This window comes from Merops nubicus, unplaced genomic scaffold (assembly GCF_000691845.1).
Source record: "Merops nubicus isolate BGI_N331 unplaced genomic scaffold, ASM69184v1 scaffold8587, whole genome shotgun sequence".
Taxonomy (NCBI): Eukaryota; Metazoa; Chordata; class Aves; order Coraciiformes; family Meropidae; genus Merops; species Merops nubicus.
In genome coordinates, this window is record NW_008618268.1 from 54661 (window position 1) to 75338 (window position 20678).

Consider the following 20678-nt stretch of genomic DNA (forward strand, 5'->3'; position numbering starts at 1 on the left):
AGCTTCCTAAAAGAAAGTTTCAAGGAAGTATAGGAAGGGTTTATGAATATTATTTTTAAATGTACCTTAAAAATAAGACTTTTGTCAGTGTAACTGAGAAATTTCAAATACCATTAAAGATTTGATGACATTTTCCAAGCTCGAGTCCATTTCAGAAAACACTTCAGAAGACATTTGAAAGAATTTTGTACAAATAAGTCAATACAATAAAAAGTATCTTCCACTTAATTTTTTTTTTTTTTACAGTTCTGTTTTAATACTTTTGTGTGTTGAGGAGGAAAATAAAATACCACTTTTCTCTGTCTTTTCACAGAAAATAAAGACTTCCCTATCATAATAATTGATGTAAGTAATTTCCCTTTTACCTCTAAGAGATCAAAGTCATTAAGTGGGCACCTATTCACTCAAATCAAAACGCTGTTGAACATGTGAACTTTGGTGTTAAAACTTTTAACTCTATACCCAGGTTTTTTTTTAATTTGAAAATAATTATTGTACAAAATATTAAAAGTTACCCTGTAGAGGAAGAAATGAGGCTACAGCAAGATTCTTCTGTCTGATGTTACGACTGGCAGCCAGAGAAAGTGAGATCACACTGAAGTCTTACATTGGGATTTCCCGGTAACAAGCTTTTAGCAAACTGGAGACACACTGACCTCTTTTGGGCAACAGGAAACAGCAGCTACATGGCAGAATTCTGCACAGAAACTCTACTTCTTGTTTATTCTCATTATACCCAAATTTCATTGAGGACAGCTATGCCAAACCATATGTTTACACTTGTAGAAAGCAGTAGCCCTTCAAATGTATCAGAACACAAAGTATCTTAAAACTTTAAGATGGATTAATTCCCAAACCTCTATTTTGATTTTTCAGCACCTCCAATTCAGTAATTGATGAACTTCATAGACAGGTTTACATTCATGTGACACTGTCCTAAAAATAGGCACTGTACAAGTAGCTGCCTTTAAAACTAAGATATACGTTATGAAAAATGGTTTTACAATCTTCATGAAAATGGTCAAAAATTCACATGTAGGTTTTGATCAGGAAAAAAATAGTATGAGTTTCGAGTTGTTCTACTTATGCATTAAATACCTGTTTTTAAACCCCTCATTTTTCACTCATGTGGGACTAAAATTTTGTTAAAATTCGATCTTCACATCCTTTTTTTTTTTTTTCCACAAATCCAGAGTTGGCTTGCAATCTAAGTTACTCTGTCTAAAAAAAATGACCATTAAAATATGGTGACAATTGCAAAAATTATTTGCTGCTTTAGCAAAACTCCTCTCTTGCACTTGCCTAAGCATGCAAATAAAATGAGAAAGGTGGAATTTAAGTTGACATCCATCATCTAAGAGCAAAATTTTACTGTTGAGAATACCAAAATTCTCCAAGAACGTCAGGGTGCAGCAGAAATCATCAGGCTACCACTTAAAAAAGACTGACAAACTTTTTCAACAGGCTGAAATGGAGTTGAGTGAAATTTTATGATCAGAAATGCCTCTTAGAGAGGAAGTTTTCCCCTTCCCCTCAATAATACTCCTGCAATGAGTTACTGAAGTAGGGAACTCTCACGCAGTTTATGTTCTCATCGACCTGATCATTCCTGTCCAAAACACACACATGGACCTCGCCGCCTTTTCCGAAAGAGATCTCACCCTTTTAGCCACAGCAATGAATCAGCTGGATCCTTTCAGTACTAGGAGAGTACAGTGTATGTTTTACTACTTTGATTAAATTTTTTTCCTGTCAATAGATATGCAATACATACAAAGCACCAAGAGATATCAGAATTTGTTCCATATTAGGATTTGAAAAATTTACAGCATATTCTCATCAAAGAAGCCTACAAAAGCAAAGGACCTCAGTTCAATGAAGCAGGCCTATTTGCAAGGTGAAACAAACATATTTTAATGGTTTTAAACATCTTCCAAACACTTTTCCCTTCTGCTTGTTTTTCTTTCTATTTCTTGTCCAAGTCTTTTAGGAAGAAACAGGAAGTTTTCTAAAGGAATTTATATATGCTATACACTAACAGTGCTTTAGTAATCCAAATTATATGTATTTTTACAATGGCCTGTCACTATACTTACCAAAAAGAATTTGCCCATTCACAGCTCACAGATGAGCACCACTAAGAAGCAAAGACACCATGTGAGGTCCATTCCCCAGACATTCCCTTTGGTCCATGGAAGACAGTGCAAGCATCTATCGTGAGCACTATCACCAAGAATCTTCCATACACTTTTTTTTTTTTTCCATGAAATTACCTCCCAAGGTCAATTAAAAAGCATTGTTTTAAGGACTTAACATACTCTAGAACAGAACCACCTTATATCAAAGATACATTCTTATAGCCTTCTTTCTAACCCAAATTTAGAATATGTATACTCAAAGTCACAAGGCTGACGAGGTTCAATACATATCCTAATCATCTTATCCAATAATAAAATACCACAGGAAAAAGTTTGCCAAAATAAAAATGGGAATATTTATTATCTTTTCTACTAAAGCAATGAAGATCTTTTGAGATTATACATTGGTCTTTGCAATTGTTTCTACAACTGAACCCTTACTTTTCAATTTTGTAAAAAAATTAGACACATACTTCATAAAAACAAAGACACAGGGTATGCCACTGAACAACTGGATAGTATTATAACTGTTAGTAGGGATGAGCAAAGAAAGCTCATGCTTATGCTTAAACTCTGGCATTTGTATAATGATCTTATATTCAAGTGGGACAAAATGGGTACATTTTTAGGTCTGCTTCCCAAACTTTCAGAAATCAAATCATTAAATACTGAATTTGACCAAGAGAAGCTAAACTTTACTTAGCAGTACTACATGCACAAGATGCAGGGGAAGGAAGAAAATGAGACCAGTGCATACAGTACAAGACTCAATGTTACAATTTTGTCAAACGTGCGCTGGACAAAATTGAAAGTTTATGAAAAGTTTTATTTGTTGTCATGAAAATAGTTTCAGAAACACATAATTGTATGTATTTTGCAAAGTCCTCACTTGGCCTCCTGAACTTTCTTGGCATTCTGTTTTTCTTTTGCCTAGAAGACAAAAGGAGATAATGTTAAGCTCTGATAAGACAAAGATCTTTTTGGAGCTCTGAATGACTACTGACTACATTTTTGAACATTCAGTGAAATATGCTGTAGAAAGAGATATTTAAAATGTAAATTTAGACGTTTCACAAGTATCCTACTACTATTGTACTAGGCTCGTCTATGAAGTCTTTAAAGAATACATATAGGCTTAAATATATAGTATGAAAGAAACTGCAAGATTAGGTAACTTCATAATGGAAAAGGAGACGTGAAAAAAAGCACTAATTTAAAAACACCATTTAAACCTCATTTTTCATACCTCCACATTTATTTCAATTAACGTCGAAATAACTCTTCCTAATAAAAACATTTTATGTCAGAAGGAAACTCAACATTCAGATATACTGATAATCACAAATTAAACTCTGAAGCAACCGAGATTTTTTTTTTTTTTTAGGTCTTTCAAAAGAGCAGAGCAGAAAAAAGCACAAGAGTTCCTACCAAGATATTTGCAAACAGATCCTCATGTGCTAATTGACAGATAGTTCAAACTGACAGAGTACTAGAATTTTCTTCCTTATGAACTTAGTCTTAAAAATATTAGGCAAGGAGAGGGAACAATTCAGATGTAATACTAACTATCTTTGGGTCAAAACATTTGTCCATTCTGTATCAGAGCACTGCATTTGTCCATTCTGTATCATACACACATAAGTGGTATAAGTCACCACTTACACTTTCTTAATGAAATTCAGCTAAAGAATATACTCATTAAATAATATTTAGCTCTTCTCTCATTATAATAATATAGAGATTATTTTTCAATGAGTTCAAAATTAGGGATGTTGCCTATGGTACATGAGTAGATATGCAAGACTTGACTGGCCATACAGTTTAATAACCTTGCAAAAGTGACAGACACACTTTGATAAACAAGCCTTAATATAAATCTTTACAGTAAAGTAAATTTTAATAACTAGATATCTTAAAAAGGGGAAAACAATGAGCCAGTAAATCAGTGTAAGAACCGAGAAAATGAGATTTGCAGCTCCCTAGATTACCACGATCTGTGCAAAGGTTGCCCTCTGGCGTTGACAGTTAGGTAAAGCAAGACAACCCAGTATTGACAGTGGAGGCTGGCCAAAGGACAATCTTCTACATAGACATCTGTGTGTGCATACACTTAAATCATCTCCAGTTGAAAAAGGGATATCAAGGTAGTATGGGGAACTCTACCACATAGAACTGGAGCTACACATCACAATTTTAATAGGACTTCTAACTACCCATGTAGAAAAGCCCAAATTATATGTCCCTTGTATTGTAGCACCTTGTGCACTGTAACATCATTATTTAGCAGATATTGAATTGCCTCTTCCTGTATCACCACTAGAAAAAAAAATGTTTAGGTTACCAAAGGGGAGATACAGTTTGATTTTCCATAATACTACTGCAATGTTGGTTGGTGCTACAATCTCCAATCTGCACTGGGTTTAGTGCTTTGCAGTTCTCAGGAGGCACATCAGGTAAACCAGCAATATATCTGAATTTAGTGGTTTAAACAAACAAACACGTGCCATTTATGCTTCCAGGATATTTGACTACATTTTTATTTTAAGCAGAAGGTACAAAGAATTACATTAATATGCTGTTTCTTAAAAGTCAGCTTGGAAATACTCACTTTTTCTACTAATGGTATTAACTGCTGGTGCTCTGCTAGAGTCTTTAATAATTCCATAATGAAAGGCAGGTAGTTATGTTTCCTTCTAATATTTTCAATCTAAAAATACATTAAAAGCATTAACAGAATTATTATATGGCTAAACAGTGATTTTTCCCATGCCCATTGTCATGGTTCTGTCATACCCGACAGCTTTCCCTTCCTCCCCCCCCCGCCAAAGAAACAGGTTTTTTTTTCAACTTTAGCCACCTAAAAATAAAATTGAAGCAATAAAATCTTGAACACATGGTGAGAAAGTATATGCCAGATGAATTTACTTAAGGCACAAATTCTCCTTATTTTTGTCATACTAACTGAGAAAGCCTCAGTGATTGAGTTACATGGTTTAGCCTCTGCAGTAACACTGACAAGGACTGTTAAAACTCTTCACTTTTTTCCCCTCAACTTAAATAGCAGCTTGGCCTATTTATTTCTACAGTCCTTGTGTAGTTGTGGCCTCAGCTAACTAAAGACTTAAACATTTCTGTAATGCAAAAGCATAACTATTTTTATTATACTAAATGCTTTGCAGCTTCTGCAATAGCTCTGTCCTTGAGAAAGAGTTTTCAGCTGAGAGGAACATTGTCCATAGACCCTCAAGTAGCTTAAAACAAAAAAAAGTTCACTTTTAAGCAGTTACCACAATATTTCCACAGACAGTAAGGAACTGTAAGGCTGTTTGGTCCCCAGTTTCACTTGTGTGCTTACACTCACAAGATATTTTTTTTTAGTTCCTTGAACTGCATCCTGACGTTGTGAAACACACTGTAGCAACATTGCTCTAGACAGGTAACACCACCACTTTACAAATTAACAAATGTACTGTAGGAGTACATTTAAAATTATCATTTAAAATAATTTAAAATGTATATTTAAAGTACTTCTAAAATTATCATTAGAATTACTGAAGTCTGTACCGTCTAGAAACTAGTGAAAACATATCTTTAATTTTTAATGAAAAAAATAAAAATCTAGTGAAAACATTTCTTTCATTTCTTTACCTGTTGACATATACAACTTAATCTAGCCATTTTCTATACCCTGCCAAACACAGGTTAAGGGAGGAAAAAAAAAGTTGTTACTCAGCTTTTTCCACCCTTCCCCACCAAAAAAAACCCCAACAACATTTCTTTAAAAGTATTAGAGAACTATAAAAAAAAATTCCAAGTGATGATTTCCATCTTGGAGAAACTTTCCCATATCTCATTTTCATTATTACCACACTTCATTTCAAAGAACAACACACATTCAGCACACACACAAAGTACTCATTTAGGAAAATGCAGAGCATGCCAGTTGTGTCTTCCGTGCTTCCCACAGAGGAAAAGACAGCAGGTAAACTGTAATGGAAGAACAATTCAAGCACCCTAGCAGAGCCTCTTCACTAAATGCTATGCAGGCACCCAGCTGTCAGACCAGGAGATGTATGTGCAAACACAGAATGAATCTATAAATTAAGTTGACAGCATCTCCTGATCAGTTTTCAGCACCAACTGATGCATCAACATTCTTCATTATTGACAATAAGAGCTGCAAGAGCTTGTATGGATGCTCTGTAGAAAAGTTCACAACTAACACGTCAAAATCATTCCAGTAAAAAACAACAAAAAATCCTACTTGGTAAGAGGCCACTATTACATCTAGTAATGCAATCACCAACGCCAGCAAAAAAAAGGCTGATCAGCCTCCTAGGGCACACAGCAATTTCTTTGTAGGAGTTCTATAACTCACTATGCTTAAAAATACTTTAAATTTTGAAAGACACAAAGAAATGGCAAAACAAAGGGAGCTATAGAGACCATTACCAAAAGACTGGTAAGCCTTAGGCTAAAAGGAAGTAAACTAGTAATGAAACTGTGAATTCAGGAATGCAACATAAATTTTTGTAGCATTCTCTTTCTAGTACCCATCCAGTTCCTTCAGATTACTTTCAACAGCCTCCCATAGACATAAAACCTGACTTTTCTTACAACTTTTACAGTAACTGAACTGAAAAAGCAAAGGCTACATACCTTATATCTTTTTAATTTTTGGTTCTCCTCTTCAATTAACATCTGGTATTTTGCAACTTCTGATTGTATAGAACTTAACATATTACTACTTTGATCTGTATCCATAGGCTCCTCCTTCCACAAAACAGAAAAAGTTAAATAGATTACACTAAAAATAAAATATTAAAAATGCAGTAAATTAAAATAAGCCTTAAGAGTATTTCTATCATAGAAAGATTCAGTCTTGCTTACAGTTATAGGAACATTCTTGGCAGTTATAAAGAGATTATCTCAGGTACTAGGAAAGTAACAGTTCCACTACCACAGAAAGTAACTCAAGCCAGAGAGCCACAATGATGTGGTCAGGCTGTACTGAGCTCTCCAATTAGGTCACTTGGAACTAGCCAGAGCTGCATCAGTGCAGCCACACAGCACTACACTGTGCTGGACATATCCATAGTAACCCTTCCGTGCTTTTTTTAGGGATGCTTCATTTGGAGGAGATGAATAATAAAGGGAAGACAGAACCATATCAGAGAACTACTCCAGTAAGTTAAATACCATGGCCTACCTCTGCAAGCTGCTGCTGTAATTCTGCAATCCTCTGCTCATATATCATCTTTCTGTCAGATACAATAGCCATCAAGTTAAACCTTATTTCACCTTCACTGTATCTAATTGAGGAACAAAGAAGAAACAAACCAACCACACTCAAACAATACACTTTCAAAATGAGTCATTAACATCACAACTAAATGAGGAATGCATTTTTGTGGAAAAGAATTTAAATGTATATTAACTTGTGCTACAGATTCAATCTTGCTGCAAAGTAAAATCGGACCTCATACGAGCACTTGCAAATACGTAACTCCTAACAACCTCCTTCACCAACATATTACTAATTCCTGTCAGTGACACAAAAAATGTAATATTACAACTGTTCAAAAAAGGAAACAGAATATGACCTGACAACAAAACCGCCACACACAAGTCTTTAATTTCTCCTCACTGCTGCTTGTTAGAAAATGTCAGAGACTTCTTTATACAAGGTGAAAAGTGCATTCAACAGACTGTCAAGCCTTTTAGAGTTTAAATTCTCCAAATGTGACTTGGCAGCAACATTTTTCTTATCAAAAATATTCAAATAAAAGTCTTTGAAAATTACTGTCTGAAAATGGCATCAAATCCACTTTCTAACACGTATAGGGCTGCAGTTTGGGGTCAGAGTTAAGAAATAGGAAAACTACAGTAAGTTTTTCCAGTTTAAATTTTTAAAACAAGCCACAGACCTCAGAAAAACTTTTTCTCTGTAAATACCACTGTATGAATACAGCTATCTGGTATTTTTAATTATAAGCACAAAGCCAAACTTTATCCGTAACAATTACACTCTTAGTTTTCACTGGCAAAGACCCACATCTGTCTAAAGGAGCTCATTATCTTGCTCTTCACTATTACAGACACCTACTTCTATTAGTCATATGGGAACACGACATATTTGACTTATCTCAACTTATTTGGCTCACGTTAGGCAATAGGTTCTGAATTTACACAGTGATATGCACACAAAAATGATGCGTGTCATTCCTTAGCAATTTAGTTGAAAGCCTTTAACTGAAGGAAGAGTAAGAAATATTTTAACATGTATGAGGTGCTATATTTTGAAAGCATCATGACCATTTACTTTTGTATACGTTTCTCTATAACAGGCCGTACAGCGCTTATCCAGTCGTCTTGATTGCATGCACCTGGGAAAAAACAATGAAAGAAAGATTAATCATCTTTGCAAAATTTACTGCAAACTGAAGACTTGTATAATTCAGGTTTATGCAGCCACTTCAGAGTATGTTTCAAGTTTTTCCTTGGAAACTGCACTCTCAAATTACCCAGGGGATTTTCTGGGAGGTGGAAGACATTTTTAATAACAACATTTAGATAGCATACTGGCTAACGCAGTGGAGCAAAAATTCATTTTAAGGGCATAAGCATCTAACATATTTTGTGATAATAAGAAACAATGGTAAGAGAGGAACTATGTTACTTGATTTTTATGACAGAAGACAAATTAGTTGATATGACACCATAAAACAAGACAGCAAAAAAGTATGGATAGTTTTTCCATTTAGAAGATGAATGGCTGTTCCCTTTAGACAGAGTTAATACTATGTAGATGCAATACGTTAAAATTCAGACACAGGAAAAAATACAAAAGGATATATGATAGATAACTTGATTTTAAGATAAATGAGAGAATAACTAAAGCTGATTTCATAAATTGATAATACCTCTCAAAAATTCAAGACCTTAAAGCAAATAGAGACTCATGATCTGACAATAAAAGTTATGTCACTGGTAGGCCTGCAGAATCTACGGTCTCTTTAGCCAGACTAATGATGAGATTTAGCAGCAAGTTATTATTCAGCACAAAAATAAATACAACTGCCAAGAAAATGGGGAAAACACTCTTGAAACAAATTGTGGAACATACTGAGATTATATCAGACTCCAAAGAAAAGTGCAGATGCATGATAGGTACTGTAGAGGCACACATAGTGCAAGTTAAGAAAGATTACAAGCCAAAACAGGAGCAAGTCTTAAAGAGACTAAAACTATGCCAGAAGAAGCTATTCTTTTTAAAAAACATTGGGATAATCTTTGCTATCTGGGAAGAAAGAAGGCAGTGTGTAAACACCAGCCACATAATATATAAAAAGTGTATGGAGTCAACGGTATAGATGCACAAAAGAAACAAACAACGAAATAAATGGAACATTTACATTCGAACTGGAAAAAAACCATTGCCTTGAAAACATGACTTGGCAACTGTCCTGGGCAACAATACCATAAAAAGGAAGACATGGCAAAAAAACACTAGCAAAAGGAATTGCACACTGCCAGTAAGGAAAGCCAAAAAGATTACATAGTTTTGTCAGGTTTCGTTAGAGCCAGCTGAGAACAACCTATTTCCTCATGTAAGTAAAGTAAACATCCACAAGAAATGGGTTATGTGAACTTCTCTCTTGCAACAAAACTATTAGGGTATTAGATATTGGATTACATGGCCTATTCATTTGACTACTCAATGAGAGAGAGATTAGAAACATGGAGGAAGCAGGAAGAAAATGAAATTTTCAGACCAACAAAAATAAAACAATATAAATGACAGCAAAGAAGTATGATGCTGAATAGCATATTAAGAAAACTTTAAAGATATGCTTTATTTTAATAAATAACTTGATCTGATCCTAAAACATACAACCAATTTGTTGCAGGAAGCTCTTGTTAAAATGATATTCAGAAAAAATAGAAAATAAAATATTACCTAAATCAATTGGTCCTTCCCTTAAGCCATCTAGTTCATACAGCCGCCCATTAACAGGAACATAGCTTACAAAGTGAAATGCATCATCTTCTTTTGCTGCAGACTTTGCATCAAATTCAAACATCTGTTGTCTGCAAAGAAAATTTAAAAAAAAAAAAAAAAAACTGAGATGAAAAAGAATTTCCACAAGTTTTGCCTAGATTTAAAACATATGTTACCTGGCAAAACTGTTGTGAACTTGCCGAATCACTTCTGAGTTGCTTAGTGCCAAACCTTTCATCTGAAAGTAACAGAATTAAATTGTAAGCCAGCACAGATATAACAACGTACTACTTAAAACACAGAAAATAGTAGACACTTACCGCAGCATCAAAACTCTGTGAAAATTCTTTAAATTCTGACAAAGTCTCTCCTAGATGGATATCTTGATGAGCACAATTTAAGAGCACACTTACTATGGCTTGAGTAGCACACGCATTATTAATTACCTAGAAAAAAGTGTTGAGAATTTCTTCAGTACTAGTGACAGAAATTTAACTTACGCTGGGCACCATTTTTTATGTTAAACACACTCTATGCTGATTCACATTAGAGACTCACTCTAAAATGGCAGAAAATCTCTTCTAAATAGCCAGAGAAAAGCCGTTACTGTGGAGACTAATAAAATGAACACTGGATGGCTGTCACAATCATTGATAAAACTGGTTTTTCACACATGCACTTAGAAATTCTGTCATTTTACTGCCTCACCATCTCCCTAAAGTGATTAGTACAGGGCATAAAAGAAATACAGGAACCCTCTGATCTCAGTGGGAAAAAAAACATAATACTATTCAAAGCAAGCTGTCCAAATCACATTGTTCTACCTATGGTCTTAAAAAAAAAAAAAGTCAGCTCTCCTAAAAAGAATGTCCTTCAGATAATCAGAATTCCTATAAGCAGTAAAAGCTAAAAAAAAAAAAAAAAAAGAAAAAATAGGGACAACAAAGGACATTAGGGAATCTATAATTATTATAATACGTTGCATTGGACAAAAAAAAAAACACCCCTGGGATAAACTAATAAAATTTAGAGGTGTTCCATGATGTAAAGATCTTTTGAAAGATTGTTCGCTCATTACTAAGCCATAAGGAATTTGTTTTTCACTTATTTATCAATTTACAATATAGCTATCCTTCTCAACCTAACATTTAACTTACTAGTTTGTGTGACACCCTTCCTTAGACTTAAGTGTTACATATTCCATTTTTAGAAAATACAAAGCCCTTCATATTACAGCCATGTCTTTAATATTGATTAGTAATACCCAAACTAAAACACAGTATTGAAAGAAAGAGAGGGACTACAAGGATTACCATAATCTGAGATTTAATTAAAAGCACAGTAATCAAATGGTGTAAGGCCATAAGACAAGAAAGACTTCATATAGGCAGTTTTTTTCTCAGTGAGCTATAGGCTAGGAAAAATAATGTGTATCTTCAGTCTATGAGACTATTTTGCAATTGAAAATGCTACTTAAACATTTAGGCCTGCCTGGGAGAAGATGTGATTTTGTATTAAACAAATGAAAATTAGTTTGGGCTGTCAACACGAAACCACTTCCAACAAGAAAGGAGAAAAAAAAAAAAACAAAAACAAAAACATAAAACCCAACCCATCTGGTTTACAATCAAAACTAGTCCCTGATGAAGGAAAACTTACTATTCTAATACTATAAGCCACATGATATATTAATTTACTATACTTCAGAGTGGTTTCAAGTTCAGACTATGCCTGTATAGTGCAGATGACAAAAAATAATAAAGCACTTAATTTAAGAAAAATAATTTACTTCAATGCTGATCAAGGAATCAACTACACATGCAAAACAGATTAGAGCAACTGAAATGAAAATTAAATAAGCTGCAGGCACACAAACTGAAGGCTAGAGTTCACACAATTACAAAATAAGGGATATAGAAAGGAAATTCATCAAGGGCAGTGAAATCATGAACAAAAGCAGAAAAATTAAAACACACAGACTACTAGAATGACAATTTGAGAGAATTAATACTGTGACACAAAAAAAGGAACCAAGAACTAAAGATTCTGAGTTATGACTAGGGAACAGTATAAGAGACAGTTGTAAAAGTAATACAAGGAAGAAAGCAGAAAGATTCTCAGTGAATTAGAGTGGGTTAACCTGAAGCAGTGGTTACAAACACTGTAATTAAGCTAATAAAGGAAAAACAAGGCAGAGACACCTGTGGGAGGGTCCCTACAGCAAACTACACTTGTTAAATGACATGTAATACAGGACACGAGAGAGAGAGAGAGAGAGAGAGAGCGAGCGCGCGCGCGAGAGCGCGCGCAAGCACTAAATTGTAACTCTTTGTACAAAAAAAAAATCAAGATGCAACAGTCACTCTGGCAGACTGCTCACCTAATAATGGCATCAAAAAAGGGAAGGGAAATTAAGAGAGATTTTGTGTCTAGAGGCAAAATCAACAGAAAAATTGTGTTGGACCAGCTGGATACAGGAGCTTTAAACAGCAGAAATACGAGGAAAAATTAAACTCAGCAGGTAATTTGTGGTCTCATCAAATATTTGCCTTTTAGCATAAATATATTTGTGTTCCAGCTACAGTATGAGAGGAGTTTGTCCAAGTATGTAAGGACCAAGCTAAACAACCCTGTCTTGCTGCTAGAAAAATAACACACAACAGATGCAGATCTTGGACCAGTGGCCTCCAGCTGTTGAAATGAAAATACAACTACAGATACTCTGCAGCAAGTAGGAGGCAAGAGGGGTTAAGGAAAAGGCAGCAAGAACAGTCCTGCAGCAGAGGAATAGAACCAAGTGCAGGGGTTACATGTAAAAAGATGGTGTGTTCCTTGACATAGATGACATGAGAGAACTACCAAGATGGAAGAAGGAAGTACCTAGCTAGTGACTGTTCCTGGGCAGGGTGAAGGGGACAGAGTGAGGGGGAAGTGACTGCAGCACCAAATATAGATGAGGGCAAGGTTCATTTGTCACAGGGGCACAGCATCTTATGAATGCACACAGCCAGTCCAGCACTCCTACACACACGAGCTAGTGGGTTCAAAAGAGAAACTGGTCAGCATATCCATCCACACAAATTTCCAATGTATCTCCCACTTAAGGCTAGGAGAAAACATTTTTTACATTTAGACAGAAGGACAAAACATGCAGGTTGACCCAGAAATATTTTTACTTTGACATGAGGAAAATCAAGATAATTTTCTGTATTTGTTCAGAAATCCCAACATCTGCTTATTTCTGTCCAGGAAAACCTCGTGAGATATTTATATGCTGGACTCCACCTGGAAGCAGATACTCCTATTTGAAAGATTTCACCAGCAAAGCTACAAGGTGTATTTAATAACATTTGAAAGAAAACAGTAACATATAAACAGATGTATATGCACAACACTAAGATGATTTCAAAAAACCTGAGAAGATTGCTATATCACCAAGTGAAGCTCAGCTTAAAACAAACAAGGGAAGCACTTGGATGTGCTGCTTGGGCACACTCTACAGTGAAGATGCAAAACTTCATAACCATGTGTCTTTCTCTAAGGATCTAATCTGAGTTTCTAGATTAATTTAGGGCTGAAGCACCTTAAGCTCTCACATACTCTGTCAGATGGATGATATATTTTCTTTTTCAAAATGCTGTGGACAACCCTGGGCTGCAATTAGTAGTACAACCAGCAAATCTCTTGGGTTCACTAGAGCATCCCACTATTACAAAACAGTGGGCTTTACAAAGCTCAACAGGAAAAAGTCAGCATCAGAACAAAGTCACAACACTTACTCTTGTTTAAAAATCTTACTTTTAATTTTTATTCCATTGGAATAAAGATATAATCTGCCTATATTTATATGCAGTTACTGAAAATCTCTGATTACATGTGTTGCAACTTCATTTTACTTCTTGTAAGTTAGCTGTTATCCCAAGTTCGGCTTTAACACTGACATATGATCTATCAATGTTATCAAATCTGAATATGTCAAAAATTGTGTTTGAAATCAACTGAAGCACTGGAAATGTTAATTAAAAAAACACACTCTCATATAGTATTTTTCCATTAGTTGCACAAAAATAACTAAAGACCAATGTTTTGCTAGTAACAGTATCATTCAGAACATCCTCCTTCCAAAGGCATATAGACTGTTCCAAATTACTGAAATCAATGGGGTTTTTTTTTTTAATCACAACTGTGATGTTCTATCATCACAATGCAGCACAAAATAAACACATAGCACCAAACAAAGGCATGATAACAATACCTGAGTAATAAAACCTGAAGAGGTTACTGAACTACAAAATTTTAGCACATATGTCTGCAACAGTGGCGTTCTTTTTTATCAAGAGACTTCTGCAGTGATCAGCACAGAATACAGCTACTCAAAACAGTGCTGAAGATCACCGAGTAGATCAAGTGGCACAACCCTGTAGCCACTGTGTCTAAAAATAACAGCAAGAGCCTAGTTAAGCAACACAGAAATCAGGAAATTCAGAGTTAAGGCTGGAATTGTACCCTTAACTCACCTCATTGTGCCTAGGTATCCTAGCTCAAAGGGTATGTAAGATCATCCAGAGTTCTGTGGCCTCAAATTGAGAACCAAATCATACCTAGGCATAACAGGGAGGCCAAATTTAACATAAGTGCACATGAAAGTGATCATTAAAAAAAAAAGAAATCTTTTAATATGCATGCATATTAGACAGACTTCACAATTCAACATCCCCCAGCATACTCATTATTTTAAAAAGATCTGTTTGTCATTTGGAATTCAAAGGCAACATCACCATGAAAGTGGATACGAGTAAAGTGTGAGCATGCACAAACTTATTAATATAGTGTTTCCTAATGTAATTTTAAAGCTATTTTGTTGGACACAGTTTGAGAGCTGCAGCCTTTTATGTTTAACTAAATTCCCCTGCCCCCCGTCAACATTAAATAGCTTTTAAGAGGGAGCATTTCAGCTAAAATTGAACAGAAAGATCCATGCTGTAACAGCCTCATTTATTTCCCATAGTATATCGTTGTTACATACTAACAGCTATTTGCTAATAAAGGAATTACAACGACACTTTAAAACCTCCTCAGCAGTAAAATGGGCGACTTGGAAGGCCGCACAGACTCCGTTCCAAGAGGTGAGATAACCTCAGCACTGCTATAAAGAAACTCCTGTTCCCTCTCATTTACCTTGCACCAGCTTTGCCCTGTACAGACTCACAGAACAAACACATCTCACAACAGGGCAGGAGAGCAGCCCAGACACAGGCAGAGACTGCTGGCTGATGAGCTGCAGTGGCTCATGGAAGTTCAATGAGCAGCTGAGCTGCAAGAGAGGCACAGAACCACGAAGTCAAAGGAGAGTGGCTGCGAGGAACGAGACATCCTGCTCCTGTCACCAGCAAGTGATCAGATCAGCCATTTGCTTCAGAAAACACCATCAGTCCTCAAAATATGGCTTGTCAAGTTGGATCTCTAGCCAAGGCTAACTTCTTCCAACGTGAAAGTCAGAGCTAAACTGGGATTGCAAATCCCCTCAAAATACCCAAACCAGCTTCTTTACTTATTTGAGGATTCTTAAATTTAAATTTCTTTGTGACTATTTCACTAGTTGTTCAGTCCAGGCAAAAGCAAACTGACATGAAACAGAGACACATATGTCTACAAGAAACGTTTGGGTTTTGCTAAGCCACTGCACTTGGCTAGCAGGCAACACTACAAGGGGAAAACGATATTCTAATTTTGAACTCTTTGCAAGTTATTTTTGAAACATATGCCACACCAACAAGTGCCATAAGTAGGTACTACTATTTCAAAATACTGAATGCTTCTAGAAATTCCTTTCCATACTGAAATTAATGAATTCTTAGAGTCACTTCAGCACATCCTCAAAGGTAGCAGTTGAAGGAGGGGGAAGACTATAAAGTACCTACACCTCCACAATGAGGTTTTAGGCTTAAGAAAGCAGTGAAATATGAATGCTTCAAAGTGACAAAATAGATCTTCCTCATTAGCTTTTAGTTTTCTGGCTTTGTTAGTAAGTCTAATACTCAAATTTTCTGATACACATACTGCAGTACCAATTTAAAGCTCAACAGAGCTTCTCTTAGTTCCTTACTTTTAAATACAGTATCACACTTCAGAAAAGGAAAGTGGAGAGGTGAAAAAAAAGCAAAATTATTGGAACTAGCAGACAAATGCTTTGAAATGTCTCCATATCCACAAGAACAGCAACTCTGGAAGAATCTCATCTGCTTTCAGGAAACAAGAAGGATTAAGTCCCTTGAATGAGGGTAAATCTGCCTTCATCTGAAAAAAATTCTCTACATTTATATCTAATTTCCCCTTACCACATAACTACCCTTTTGAGAGTTTTATTAAGAACTTTCCCTGAGGTTCTCTGCATCCAGGCTATTCTGTAGCCACAGCCTACTGATCACTAACAATACGTTTGACTAGGTAGAGATCACAACCTAAACCAGTGTCTATCAAACACCTATAAGGACATTGGCAACCCACTGCTGATCATTGTATCCGGTGAATGGTGGACACTGTTTGTCAGCACTGAAGAGCTGCAGCAGGGGAAGAATGAAGAAAACAACATTAAGAAATCCAAGGAATAAAGTAATGCTCAACAGCAAGAAGCAGTAAGTTAATTATAAAAAGAAACAAATTAAAGATTATTAGCTGTCCATCAGAAGTACACATACAGAGTAGCCAGGAGCCCTATAGATACACCTAACGTGTCCATAGTTTTCTGTATTTCCACACTTTCAGGCAGAAAAAGTGTGTGGAAGCTTCTTTATATGTTGATATTTACACAGAAAACACTTCTGTGTTTGTGGGGAGTGGAAAAAAAAACAAATACAATTCCCCCTTCTTGACCTCTTCCCCAAAAATCAACAACTGGTCTATGTGTCAGTCTTCACAGAAAGCCTAATCATCTGCCCTTTGATATGAATGCTTTGTAATTAACACATGTATGATTAAAGTGGTTGTTTGGACTGTTACATTTATCACTGCTGGAAAAGCAGGTCTTGAAAAAGATGTAAAAACATTTATTAAATACTCCTATGTTCATTTGAGTCACTTCTGCTTCTCCTGCTTGCAAGCAACATGCACAACACCCTGTCAAAGCCAACAAAATTTCAGTACTACATGGTATTTAATAAAACACATCATCAGAACCAATTTTTTATGGAATCGCTAATTTTAAGCTCACCTTTCTGAATTAAGTACTTTAAAGTTCCATGCCAAAGTAGTCTGCAAATACTTAAAAGAAAGTATTGTCCTACAGCTTATACTGTCCTGCCTACAGCACATTTGAGAAACACAAGAAATAAAAACTGGACCAAAATAAACATTTCTTCCTAGATTTTGTTGAAAGTGGTTTCAAAAAAATATTTTGCTCATTCTGCTGAGAACATTTACCAAGTAGTTATTTATTGCACAGAAGAGTTACTTACTCTTATAGGAGAGGTCTGACAAACAAATAAGAGCTTTACTTTTCCATAAGTAATATATTTGTCTGATTTGACAGATCAATCTGATCTGCTTTGTTGATCACCTTTTAACACCCAGTTCCTACTCTCACAGAATTTGTTGAAGTTATTTCACAAAAGGAGGCTAATTTTTGCTATTAAAAGGTACGCTTTGTGGCATATCCAAGAACAATACTGAACTCACCATACCTGTTTCGCAAAAAAAATTGTATCCAGTCTGGAATCCTGAACAACAGAACCTGCTGGTTCCTCTCCAGGCTGCCACTTGAAGAGGAAAATGAGTCCATGTACTGGCCTAAAAAATAAAATTGACAGGTAAATGAAACCACCTATAGTGATGAAAAATATGAAAGCAAAAAATCTCTGCCACAATTTAACTGTATGCTTGTTTGGTAATTCTGTTAATTGTCTTCCTTAACACAGGGAATTTGCACTGAAATTTTCAGTTGTTTTTTAATTGGACAGAACATATTTCAGGCTCCTTTCCATATATGCTAAACAATCTCAATCCGAATGAATTAGGACTTAGTAATTTTTTGTAAGTCAGGACCAGCTTCCCTGGTTACTCTATTACAGTTACACAGCATTCATTTGCATTTGATAGTGATAAACAGTGATCACAACATAAGTCAATCATAAACAAGAGCTGGAATTAAAGTTCTGGTAATCCTTTTAGGTATAAAAGAAATATTCAAAGAGGACCTCTTGTGAAACTTCATGCTTTGAGGTCTCTTTGAGAAATCTAGTTTTCTACTAAAATCATGCCTTGCTCTTCAGACCACGTCTTGCACAGTGAATAGCTTCTACTGCATGATGCACCGTATTTAGTATTCGCATAGTAAAAAAATTAGTAAAGGAAGCAACTCTTACAAAATCCATAGCTCTAGTAAAGCAGAAATTTATCTCAACATGCATTTAAGGTCATTGTCATGAAGGTGCTACAGAAGGTAAACATACTACTGTACTGCATAAGAACCCTTTCCTACGCTCCGTCCAGAAGTCTGACATGTCTTCTTAAACAGTGGGTACACCAAGGGAATTTGAAAACTGTTACAGGTCACCATATTCTTAAACTTGTTAGTGTTTCAGTTGAAGTATTGTATGCATGCGTGCAAAGGAAGGAAGCTGGCCATCACTCAAGGCTAGAAAGACAAATATCTGACAGCACAAGCAAGCTATTCCTTTATGAACAGAAGAGACAATGCTCTGATGAAGTATCACATGAAGTATATAATGCAGGCAGCAAATAAATCACTTCTCAAATAACATTTCTGCCACTTGTAAACTATCTTCAGTCATACAAAAATTCTAGAACTGCACCTTCTGTATTTCTTCTGAAATACTAATTACACAAACAGAGGATCAGCACAGGAACAGAATACGGTCAGAGCTGAATGACTTTCTCCTCTTAAACTCCTGTATGTGAACACAGGTAACACTTAATACATCACATACAAAATGGTAAATGAATTAATATTGCCTAATGAGGGCAGAACAGTTCCATATGACATCAGTCACTGTCAGTTCTAAGACTATCTGCCCTCACATACATATGGAAGTGCTTCGCAGGAAAAACAAGAGTAAGTACAGTAAGTTAAAGGCAACAGATGCAATATCATGTTATGTGATGAAGAAGGGAGATAAAGCAAGAAACAGAAGTTTATAAAAAATTTTCTTGAAGGATATAACACAAGGCAATGACAAAAAATCATTAGAAATCTGTTTTCACACTCTATCTGCTATTAATATCTCCCTCCAAAACCTGAAAAGCCAGATTATGCACCAATGCATTAATAAAAAGTAATTTAATTGCCAGTTAGTCAGTTAAATCAAAAATCTAATGAACTTCTGCAGAAAGTGAAGCAAAAAACTCCACAAAAAAAAAAAGCCACCAAAACCCACTCAAATTTAGCACATGCTTGCTGCGATGCCAGACAAATGTGAATAAACCCCATGTAGATTGGAAGAATGCCTTACTTCAATTTTTCAAAGTTCTCTGGTTCCAAACTCCATATTTCTTCAACTTGTGCTCCTCTACAACCTGAAACAAAGAAAGACACAGGTTTCTTCAACTAACCCATTTAAAAGCCAGTCAAGACTGACCCATGAAAGAACTATGGTAACATTTACAATTCGTACGTCCAGGATATAGGAAAGTCTATAACTTTAAGACTTTAACACATCTTCATTAAAAAACCAAACAAGACATGTGAAGAATTTCTCCTGTGTATGGTGATGCTGTCTTTGCAACACAGCTGCATATCAAAAAGAAGCAGAGGAGATGAACATGTCTTTGGTCGCCTTATATCCTCTGCTCAGCTGGAAACAACAGTGTTTTTAAAGACATTGTCAGCTAGTCTAAAGCAGAACTCAACATATCTATCTCCAAAGACCCATGATAGCAGACTGCAAATATTGTTAAAAATATACTCAAACAGGACATTTGTGTAAAACAGAGGCCCAAAAGTTTAAATACTTTGTATGGGGAAGATGAATCTTAGTTAAATAGAAACACAAAAGGAGAAAAACATGCCTGAGCTTCACTTGTGAGAAAACGATGTGATAGAAATCACCAATTAACAATTAACCAATAACCAATTAACCCAGTATAAAACGGTTTCACTTCTTTGGCCAAAACCCTGTGCAGGCTTATCTATTGTTACAGCCATAAAACCACAGTATTGCCTAAGATACTAAAAGCAAATCAACATAAAATTTCATATGCTAAAAGCCAGAGCAAGCCCTTTGCAGGCTACACAGGCTACCCAGCCTACTGCCGAACCCCACAGCTCAACCCGGTCACAGCTCGCCCCGCAACGTGTTGTCTCTAGGCGGCTCGGGACCCGAGTTGGCTAGCACAGGACCCAGCCCCGTGCAGACGCCGGTACTCTACCCTGCGCGGCACATCCTTACCGAGCCTCCGGCCGCAACGCAGCAAGCCTGAGTTCGCCACACGGCCCTGCGCCGGCTGCTGTTTTCCCCCGCCACCCTGAACCCGGGAACGCCCGGGCCGCGCCGACACCTCCGAGACACGCTCGTTCCCGTCCG

General features: G+C 36.0%; 1 protein-coding gene across 1 annotated transcript; it reads right to left on the reverse strand.

Moving 5' to 3' along the window:
* Positions 1-2947: 2947 nt before the first annotated feature.
* Positions 2948-19671, reverse strand: UCHL5 (ubiquitin carboxyl-terminal hydrolase L5; the record flags this gene model as incomplete). Its single annotated transcript, XM_008943380.1, has 10 exons — positions 2948-3068; positions 4747-4845; positions 6798-6911; positions 7348-7450; positions 8461-8524; positions 10099-10229; positions 10317-10378; positions 10461-10586; positions 17820-17925; positions 19608-19671. Coding segments are annotated over 10 exons (914 nt in total), but the record flags the coding sequence as incomplete, so codon positions are not given.
* Between the last annotated feature and the right edge of the window lie 1007 nt (positions 19672-20678).